The sequence below is a fragment of the Ptychodera flava genome, chromosome 13 (assembly GCF_041260155.1).
Source record: "Ptychodera flava strain L36383 chromosome 13, AS_Pfla_20210202, whole genome shotgun sequence".
In the NCBI taxonomy this organism is placed as follows: Eukaryota; Metazoa; Hemichordata; class Enteropneusta; family Ptychoderidae; genus Ptychodera; species Ptychodera flava.
Genome location: NC_091940.1, coordinates 11,556,679 through 11,568,121, shown reverse-complemented (window position 1 = coordinate 11,568,121; position 11,443 = coordinate 11,556,679). Strand labels below are relative to the sequence as shown.

Here is an 11,443-nt window from a genome sequence, read left to right as displayed (position 1 = left end):
ACAAAGAGCAGATGAACATTTGCAGCATTTTTTTTACATTTTTCGAAAATGGTCAACTTCCCGAAAACGAAACTGTTGCTCGCAGGTTGTTGCTTGACATTGAATCATATGCTATCAATGACAATGAATTATACAGGCTATCAAGACCAGTTAGAAAATCTAAGGACTACAGCACACATACAAATACTGGATATTCCAGCTTAATTACAAAAAAGAAATTCTCAAAGTCATCAGGGCTCCCATAGAGAGCTAAGCCGAGCATGTGAACACCCTACATAAGCAAAATAAACACTTGCCTCAGCAAGAAAACACCTTACATGGGCAAACAAAACACTAAGTCTTGCTTGAGCAAAATACACCCTCCATGAAAAACGTTGCATCGTGGGTATTTTCAAGATTGCAGCCGCCATGACAGCGTACACTGAAAAACTTTTTCTAAGTCTAATCAACAAATTAAACTTCCCATTGAGTTTGTGTTAATGTCAAACAGCCTGTGTCAAAACCGTCACCTCCCCCCTCTTTGCAGCCTCATCCAAGTGAGACATCCCAACTGGTTTGTGTCTTGCTCATCTTTTTGTTTTGATCTCAAAGAAGTGGTTCTGAAAAACAAAAGAAAAGCTGTCATGAGTTATAAAATGTTTTAATTTAGATGATATATGTCCAGTTCAACTGTAGATTATTGTGAAGTACTAACAGTACAAATTCAAGTAGTTCCTGCTAACAAGCTGTTACATCACAACTGCTAGCAACGGTTACCTCTACTATAATTTAAAATTTGGAACCCTGTAGAAAAATACACGAGCACAGAGGGTAAAAGAGAAAGACAATAATAGGCCAATCCAGATCTTAACCTTCGTTAAAGTATGTCATGAAAAGATAATCATTTAATGTTGATTTAAAATTCCACACGCTTGACAGCTTGGAATAGATGTGCAATAGAATTCAAAATTTTCATAGCATGATAAGCTAATGATCTCTGACCCATAGCTGTTCTTAACATTGGTGCGTAAAGGTTACCATCATTAGCACAATGATATTTTTCTCTAATATATCTTACACACATGTGCTGTACGAGAGACTGTAGATGATATAGCTATAACAATTGAGTTGTTAAAGCTGGCTAGTGCAACTGCCAGAGTTACATCATTTGCCTGGCACTTGAATATTCCTGATAATAATGAATGCTATTGTTGTGCCTCTCCACATGTCTGTGTTGTGCTGTCATAATATTGCTTGTAAATTATATCGCTGTGTTCCCTGCCTTCAGGTTTTTTTCATTCTCTACAAAATAGTAAAGCTCACACAAACATGCACATGATGCATGACAAATAGCAAGCACATTGACACTTTGAAGATTTTTTCAATATTCTTTATCTTGAACGAAAATGGCGTATTTTTAAATCATCTTCACGTATATGGAGGACACAATCTGACTGCGCATTAAGCATTTACGTGTCTATGCACATATTTGATTACGTAACAGAAGCTCAAACTACAAAGATTAATTCAACACAAACTCGCTCAGTTGGTACGGTGATTAACTGCAACACCCTTGCTGTAACTTGTACGAGAGACTGAAGTAATGCATGTGCATGTTTATGAGTATTTCTGGGGGTCATAAACAGATTGTGTCCTCCACATGTGAAATTACCTTGCCTTGCATGTAAGATACATATCTTGAAATGCAGTTTTACAAGTCTAAAATGTCGATTTTATTTTCGATATATCCTTCATCTTATATATGTTTGTACGGATTTAGTTACCGATAGAATGAATAATTAATCACAATAGGTTTTTTGTTTTTTCTTTGTTTTTTTTTGTTTTTTTTTTGGTTTTTTTTTTTTTTGGTTTTTTTAGAATGATATGGCCAAAGAATGGCAGAGACATTCCTTAATGTTGGCAGGAAGTTTTTATTTAGTTCCACTGCACTAGCCAGTTCCAACAAGTCAAGTCCACTGAAGACCATACAAATTATGTACAAAGGATACTCTTTTATTCACGAATTAATCCTAAACCTTTCTGTATATTGTCAAAAATAGGCATATTTCTGTGGTTCAAAAAATTCTAAACTTTTTCTTTATTTACAACAGCATACCTTCCAGTCGATGGTCATGGTTGAACTTGTCAGATGAAAATCATGGCAGTGAGAATGTCACTCAAGTCCCACTGAAACTGGAACAGTTAATGAAGCAGTTGGTACTGATGAAAATGAAGGGATTCTAACATTCCAGTAAACGCAATCTTATGTCAAAATAATGTAACAAACGAGATTGTAGATTGTTCTACAAATTTTAACTTAATAGGGTATGCATGTACACGCTCCTGTTATTGTATAGATAGAAAAGCAGTATATAATAATAGGCAGGAAAGGAATCTGTTACTAGTAGCATTTGTTACATCAGCTGTACATTCACAATGACTGGAAATTTACATTTCAACCAACTTCTGCATTGAGTGATCAATTGTATTTGTATTTCCATTATTTACATGTACTTTGTTCCATGTTGTGGTCATCAAGGTGCGGTTAGTATTCCTTTATAAGTTACAGCTGTAAAACAATACTTCCCTAAAAGGTAAGCATTAACCTAACAAGAACTGAGAAGGTGTTTCCACACATGATACAACCAGTGACTTGTGATGATTATCTGATGTTTACTTTCTATATTAATTTCAATATCTTATTCACCCTCTATAACACATTATGTCAAGCTTATCAACATAGCCTAGACAGGTGCAATGATCAATGTTGATTGCTGACAAGACAAATTTATTGGTCAACACTATCAGTGTACTGTTACACATTACACACTGTTAAGAAGTTGAACAACGGGTATTTTAACATGCTTTAGGGAGTTGGACAAAGAACTGCAGTAAATACACAGAGCAAAACACTGAAAGAATCATTAAAGTTGCAGGTACTGTCCTTTTAATAATTAATAGAGAGGCTCTTTGCATAAAAAAGGGGCTTTGTGTCAAACATTGCAGTGGCCATAGAGGTAGGCCAAAGTCTTCGTTTTATAGATTTGGTACATTGAATAAATCAAGCTAGAGAGAGACGACGGACGGTATCTTCGATCTTTGGCCTTCGGTCTATGCTTTGCACACCACCTTAAAAATGTTCCGGTGCAGTGGCATTTAAAAACAGTAAGCAGAAACATGCGGTGACATTGACCGCCGTTCTCGTCGGATTTTCCGTCGCAGGAGTATCTCCAAACATGTCAACGTGGACGGAGCTGGAGCGGGGTACAGTGCTGGTGTTCATATACTTAATTAATTGTAGACAAATGGTAAGGTGCGTCTTGACAAAGGTATAGGTTTTCTTTGGTAGTAATAAGATCGAAGCACGGTCCATCTATCACCGTGGTAGAGGGATTAAAATCTATGCGTTGCATCCCGGAGCGTAGGATTTCGAAAGTTTTTTTCATAAAAAACACGCACAGTGTTTATTTAAGTAGGACTGTGCTGCGTAGCTTTTCTGCCCACAAATCTTTATTCACAATTTTTTGTGAAATTTACTTAAAATGGTATACATCGTAGTGTAAATTATGGATAGCGAAAGAAGTTTTTGATTTGATTCTTGAATGGACACGCATTCACCATGGAAACTATCAAGTACATGTAAAACTTGAGACTACAAAATATTCTGTGTATGTTTCTGAACTGCTTACCCGCTTACCTTTCAAAATTTGGAGTGGACGCAAAACAAATAATGATTGTAATTAATCTGATCTAATGTAATCAGATGATACCGCTACAAACGCCACGAACAGTCACTTGTGATTCATATACACTGGACAACCCCTTTAACATGTCGTAGGCTGACGGTAGCTACCTTGTGGGCTGCAACTTGCAAGTCTGCTCACAGGGAACTTAGGAACCTTGTTGTAGTTCTTATACACAAGCTATTATTTGCTAATTAAATCGAATTAATATTGATGCGTTTTTGCTGCTGCTTCAACCATATTTGCATCGTTGCATATACATGTAACGTGTAAGGAGCACCACAATGGTGGTGGTTCAGTGGCCGTAAAGTGCCGAAGTACAGTACCGAAGGTTGCTCAACCTTTCGACCCTAGTGCTAGGATGAAGTGTTACATAGTAGTAGAATATTTTATTATAGTGACCTGAGGAAAAAAGACCTCCCAGCCCAATCAGGCTTATAAGTCACCTTAGTCACCTTATAATTCATTATACAATACAGAAGTGTGAGGAACAGGGTACACAGTAGTTGAAAACAAACTTGTTTGAGTATGAAAAAAAAGACAATACTTAATAGCTATTCTTAATAAATACAAATGTTCTTTTCTTTTTGTAAACGCTTTTTCGATATTGATCGATTTGTTAATAAATACCTTAACTTATCGTCTATTGACAAACTATTATAATCACCATCCATCTATAGACAACTTTGGAGGTGATTTTCAACTAGTTAGACTAAAAATTTGTCAATATTTGATGACAGCCTCCTACTCATGTGCGTACGGCTGCAGAACGCCCTCGATGTATACGTAATCACAAGCTGAGCTGTTTCCGTAGAAACATTGTACCATCGGAATCATAACATTGATAGTGACCTATTAAGTTAATGTTTATCGTCCGTAAATGTGCAATTTCCAAAAATAATGTAATCTAATCAAATACTTACAACCGATTTCCCTATGCATATACGGATAGTATGTTCCCAGTACTGATTCATTGTTTTTTTTCTTCCTTGTAAGTCAAATGCGGAAAATTCTCAAAAGCTCATGCTGGTCTTGATCGACGGCTTGAGATACGATCTCTACGGAGCTGACATGCCAAACCTGGCGAGAATCGCCAGAGAGGGCGTCAGGGCAAAGCTGACATACCCAGTATACCCAACCGAGACGATGCCATCCATGTACTCCATAGCAACAGGTAAAAGGCTTTTAGCAACGACAGTCAGGACTGCTACCAATTGAAACTGCCTTCGTTAAACATATTCACATCCTTTATTGACTTTATGTAATGCCATACATATAAAGTATAGAGTATGACCTTGGTACCCTTATGGTGTGTTAGCAGTGCTTTCCTTTCCTCGGGCGTAAATTCTCTGTGACATTCGTCGCTACAATGGTAATAGTTGCTTTCCAATTTAAATCGGGCTATAACAAGAGTGGTCTGACAAATAATGTTTTTGAGTGATTGGCTAGGCGCGAACCAGTGGAAATCTGAAAGCTAAACTTTTATTTTTCCGGCGATGGCAGCGTTGCTTCCAACCAAACACAGATACACAGTTTGAAGATCATTCTCCAAAAATTACAAAATATCACATGATGGCTAGTTTTTCATCACCTGAAATGAAATCTACATGAGATCACCCAACGGCCGTACTAAGAAGATTTCTAAGACGATTTCTGGAAAACCCCCTATGATAATTTTGGTACAATCTGATCCGACAGAGTCTCCCATTACCTATACTTAGGGGTTCCCTAAGGCAGTGGAATCACGCAGACCTACTCTTTCCAGCGAAAAGTTCGTCCATTTGATCCACGAACACTACGAACAAGGGACACCTGGTACGGGCACACGTCCAGTCGAATAATAATTGACAGTGGAGCCAAGATTTCTTTGTCTTTACCATACAAACTGAGAAAATCTTCAAAATGAGAAAATCTTCAAAATACAGTTTGAATATGTCATCATAAAGGACGGACCCCATCCCTCCACTAAATATCACCCGTTACTCCTGTACTTGCCGACTTATTAATTATCGACCCAAAAAGTAATAAAAGCACAACATGCAATATTACAAATAGGGTCAAGTGGTATTATATCTTGAGCTAGATAGTGTAATTACATATTTGGTCAATTGTTATGTATCTGGGTTATACAATTCTCCCCTAGGCCTGTACACTGAGAGTCACGGAGTGGTCAGAAACAATTACTTCAACGTAAACACCGGTGAAATATACAGCTTCACTAAAACCTGCAACACTTCAGAATGGCTCGACACCGGCGCTGAACCAATCTGGGTGACGGCGCACTTCAGTGGTATGACGACTGGCACCTACATGTACCCAGGTGGCACGGTAGAAATCAAGGGCGTCCGACCTGACAGGGACGTCGCCAACACCGAGTGGAGATGGTACAATCTAAGTTTCCAAGAAAGAATTGACGATGTAATCGCCTGGTTGCGCGAAGATGACTTAGACGTCATCCTGTTATATTTCGGTCACTTAGATATTGTCCTCCATGAAACTGGGAGGGATTCCAGAGGCACGAAATCAAAATTACTAGAAGTTGACACAGGGATTGGGTACCTCCTTGAGCAGCTGGAAAAGTACAACTTCCTTGACAACATGAATATTATATTTACTAGTGATCACGGCCATTCGATTGCTTCAGGGACAATCAGAATTTGGGACTTTATATCAGAGAACGATGTAGCTTTCTATCTGCCAGGCAATGACCCTATCGGAGTGTTGCAACCAAAGAATGGAAGAATTAATAAGGTGAGTGAAGAACTGAAGATGTGAATTTGGTCGGGGGGCTGCAGATGGTTTCCCCTGTCTTATAAGTAACCCTGTCCCGGCCCTTCGATTTGAATATACGGAAGATTATATCTGTGCTGGTAAGCTGTATGGCCTTGTCTTTAATGATACAACTCCAAACGTTTTGGATCTTCACAAATGGTACGTAGTATTTTAATAGATGTCCCAATGCTGTCACTTCAATAGGAAGCTAATGCGACAATTTACAACAACCAACTTTGAAAGGTGAAAAAGTTATAAATCAATGAATTCATGAAGTAACAATACAAGAAACTTAAGTTGTAAGAAAAATGAATTTTAAGGATACTATATTGTACTAAAATTTTCCTGTGGATTTTTTAAAATTAAAAACGACTTTATAGGAAGAGTGTAGGGTAAGTAGGTAGGTAGACAGACAGACAGACAGACAGAGACCTGGAGGTCGGAACAAATAAAAGCACTGAGGGAACGTCATCATTTATTTCATTTGGTACCAGCAATACATCTACAAATTAATGTCCATGAATTTGTATCAAACGGAACAAACTGAATAAAACAGACAGTAAATAAAATGCAGATACAAAATACAAAATATATGAAAAATCGCCAGAACTTACGAAACATTACATAAAGGAAAATAACAAGTCGAATAATTGTAATTTAGTTTCACAAAGACAACAATGAAATGACATAACTAAATCACGAAAGGTAAATTAGTTTTTTATAAGGTATTAGCAAGAATAGATGAACTGTATCGGAACGAGTCGAATGGTGATGGGTTTAGAAATGTATTTACATCGATTGTTGTATTACTGAAGAAATGAATGGATTTTCGACGACCTGGTAGAATAAGTAGTCGGGACTTTGTTCTGAACGCATTGTGACAAGATCTGAAAAAAACCTCGTGGTCATGTCTTTCTTGATTGGCTGACCTTCAGTGAAATCCTTGGCTCGGACACTTGACCAGGTTGCTTTAAGACCGTGGTGAATACGGACTGGAAAGTTGACAATATGCGGTATACTTCCTATCAAAGTAATATTACAATGTGCCGGAAATTGGGCAAATAAAGTTAAATTGCCATAAAATTTCTGCTACCTTTGAAAACAAAGCAAAACAAAACGAAATAATATACTAACACGATTGGAACTAATTTGGGATAATTGGATTAACACATTTTTTCAAATTTCTCAAAAGTGATAGATGCCATATAGTTTAATGTTGTAATATTACAAATTACTCGTAAAAACAATTGTGTAACGTAAAAAGAAAAGCAGATGAGCTTACATTTGCAGGTGAAAATGACCTTACTTCACTATCCAACTATCCTAAATTAGTTCCAATCGTGTTTACTTCTACGTGAGTGGAACGTGTAACAGATGTGAGAGGGGAGAGTTCTGTAAAACTAAAGCGTGATCCTTTCTAGTAAGTCAAGTGCGTGTCCTCTATGGCACTCATCTCTAACTTTACCACTCCATACGAATCATTAAGTTCACTTTCCATCTGCATTAAGACAATATTTTAATTATAATACTTTTCTCTGCAGGTTTACCAAAAACTGAAAAATGCTCACCCAAAGCTTAAAGTGTACAAGAAAAACGAAATACCTCACCACTATCACTACAAAAACAATGATCGTGTGTTAGATATACTACTCGAGGCTGAGCCACCTTGGACTCTAATTATGGTACGTATATTTTGCATTTGGAAGTAAAAAAATGCTCATTTTACGGAACCCGAAACATTGACATAATCTCAGTCTCTCAGTAAATAAAAAGAGTATCAGTGTTCCCAGGGATCAGACCTACCCTAGGAAAAAACCGCCCAACCTAGAAATGTTTTTCTTCTCATGTTCAAAAAGAATTCGACTGAATTCTCTAAATTTTATGGAATTTTTCAGTCTCAGTCAACAAAAATAAAAATAAAAGGTCCTCCGACCTATGTTACCGGAAACATACATTCATTTTATTTGGCCTTATTACGAAGGGAATTGACCTACGACTGTGACAGAGATTGACATTTGATTCCTTCGTATCATAGCAACGTCCCAAATCTTCTTCTTCAAGTTATGAGTTACGCATTGAAGAGAGGATAGCTGTAAGTCTTGATATAAGTTTTTCACGAATTATAAAGAAAACAAGTACACTATCTTCCTCTCCCTAAGGTATTATTAAAATACAAAGCAGTAACTCTACCAACGCAATGAAAAGTGCAAGGCAAGCCATCGACAAGGGAAGTCTGATCCAAATTAAAATTCAGTTGTCAACAATGCAATTTTAGTGTGACACATATTCGATCTGTGCTGTAAATTGAACCGCGCAGACATTTCGATATAATTTTAAAAACAGAACATGAAACTCTATTTTACGAACATAACAAATAATGAAACGTAAAACGAAAGTTTCCTATAATTGAGATACAATTTGACTGATTCCCTCCCATACACAATGGAAAACTCAAACTGAAAGTCCGTGTCATAAAGCGAAAAAATAGAACGAACACAAACAGCACAAAGCACTATAAGTAAATTTGGCTTTAAAGATTGAGAGCAACTAACACTAGGGGGCGCAATTCCGTAACATTTCCCCTCACATGATTTCCCGCTCATATTTTTTTTCAGTCGAATTCGTCAAACGCAACATACTTTGAAGTGCATGGATATGACCCCTCATACTGGAAAATGCAATCCATATTCTACGCGTACGGGCCACGATTCAAAGTCGGGTACGAAAGGGGACCTTTCGATTCGGTGAGTCTGGATATTAAACAATGTTGCTCAGTGAAATCTGAATTCCATGAACTATCCAGCCCGCGCAAAACATGCAGCAGTTAAAACTAATGAGACTTGAATGAAGAATGAACTTGAAAAAAGCAGAACCTCCGATATTCAGTCATTTTTATTCTAATATTGCAGGTTGACATTTACCCGCTGATGTGCGAGTTATTGGGACTGGTCCCCGCACCTTGTAATGGTTCTCTTCACAACGTTAAAGATCTCCTGATCGACAACTCTCACTGGTGGGACAGAATCACGCCAACTCGCCTCCTGGTTGCCATAGTTGTCATGACAACAATAAGTGTACTGATACGTCTGAATACAATGTAAATTCATAGAGAGCTAAAGGCTCCAGTGAATGTGATTGCTTGTTGTATTTGCCTTTTTAAATAAAAATTGACAATTTTTGCAGTTGTTGATATCAATAGTACTTAGATAAACGTGAATGTCAACAACGGAATAGGCCTATGGGATATGTAGTGTTCGCTCACTCGTATTGCTAAATTTAGATTTCTACAAATAGTTTGTATGACATAGTCTCACTACACTGTAAAGAGATATTTTAGTTGACAAAATACGATATCACAGCAATACCAACATTTTCGCGTCAACTAGCTTTGACCCGTCGCTTCTCACGTCAACTATCTATTGATCTTTTTTTTAAATTAACACAGAGTTGCACCTTTGTTTTGAAAGGTAATACATATTATACATGAGATGATTCTTTCAAGTAGGCACGTCAATCACCAACATGAAATGCGGTGACAGCCTACATAACTGTGAAGAGGTAACGTAAATGTTACTGAAAGTTCCACAATGGGATAATCTGAAACAAAGTGTGAAAGAAAGGGAAAAAAACAATGAATGAGTTAACACGCATCCTCTACAATAGCAATCGCAATAGTATCCAAATGAATGTAATCGTACCGATTTATTACTGCATAACTAACGTACATAAACCTGTTGGGTAAGAGTTCATCAGGCCCCCCCCCCCCTCCCATTTTTCCTAGGTTGGGTATACAACACTTTTAAGTATGCAAACCCTAAAACTAACCCTAACCTTCATTTTAAACCCCTCCAAAAGTTGTGCTTCTTCGAAGGAAAGTCCTCGATTAGAGTGATTCCCAGGTATGAAGGGGCCTTAAGGAACTCTTGCCAACCTGATGTGTGAAACTGCCTCTTGTACAACATACACCTATCAGCTACGGTGACCCCTCTAAGGCTGTACTTGCTGATCCGTTTTACTAACGTATGCAGAAACGGCATTCAGCGAGGGTCAGTGTTATAAGTTGACCGTACTTGTGAGCAGCTTTTCCATTGTGCGCCAGCTTATGGAAACCACTTGTTTTGCATTGCTTATAGCAAACGTTAAATACTGCCTCGACACCTTACTATAGTCAGTCCCAATGACGCATCACCTGCTATCACGGCTACTCTGCGTGGGTGTGGAATAACAATGCCTGTTATTGAGCTGTTGGCATTCACTTACTCCTGAGAGAAGAGCATTCCATTTGAGTTGACGCAAAGCCTTTTGTGTGGGTATAAGGAACACTTGATCCATCTCTGCTGGACCAGCTAATCCTGTTACGGATCAACAATCCATTTGTCCGTGATTTTCAGTTGACTTTCCTCCCGACTCTAGGCTGAAGCCACAAGTCGCTGCTGGTGCTTAGCTGACTCGTAGACAGTCGCTCTAGTACTGTGGTCACACGTGCAAACATTTGTAGCGAAGAAGGCATGGAAAATGAAAGCCTGGGGAATTGAACACAAGATGAACTGTGCATCAGGGAGTACTGTTCTGAAAAGTGTCACGATTTGATGAGGGCTTTGAAAATTCCATACGGGTGTGTCTGAGAAGAGTCTTCGAAAGAGGCCTTCTTTCGAATTCTTCGGCCCCCCCAAAAGTACTTTGTATGATATAAACAATTGAATATGTTAAGTAAGTCGTTTGATGAAATTACACTAAGTGCCGAACAGTATTCAAATTTGCCCGCCCACTATTTCCAGTCGACATCCACTTGTCATTTGCCGTCGTCAATCCCATAACATCTGTCTGGTCTACACCGTCACGTACCTGAGTCAACTAAAGTGGAATATTTCAAATAACTCCAACACCTTACAAAATGTTTGGTTTACAAAAGTACAAGCACAGGGTAGCCAGGAAGAACAAACAAACAA

At 38.0% G+C, this 11,443-nt stretch overlaps 1 protein-coding gene across 1 annotated transcript; it reads left to right on the top strand.

Annotated features, from left to right (window-relative positions):
• Positions 1-2,511: 2,511 nt before the first annotated feature.
• LOC139147411 (ectonucleotide pyrophosphatase/phosphodiesterase family member 7-like) lies at positions 2,512-9,767 on the top strand. Its single transcript, XM_070718508.1, has 7 exons — positions 2,512-2,573; positions 3,202-3,287; positions 4,719-4,896; positions 5,866-6,473; positions 8,036-8,176; positions 9,110-9,238; positions 9,404-9,767. Exons 2-7 carry the CDS (start codon positions 3,216-3,218, stop codon positions 9,593-9,595), a joined length of 1,320 nt encoding a protein of 439 aa, XP_070574609.1. The 5' UTR covers positions 2,512-2,573; positions 3,202-3,215; the 3' UTR covers positions 9,596-9,767.
• The last annotated feature ends 1,676 nt before the right edge of the window (positions 9,768-11,443 follow it).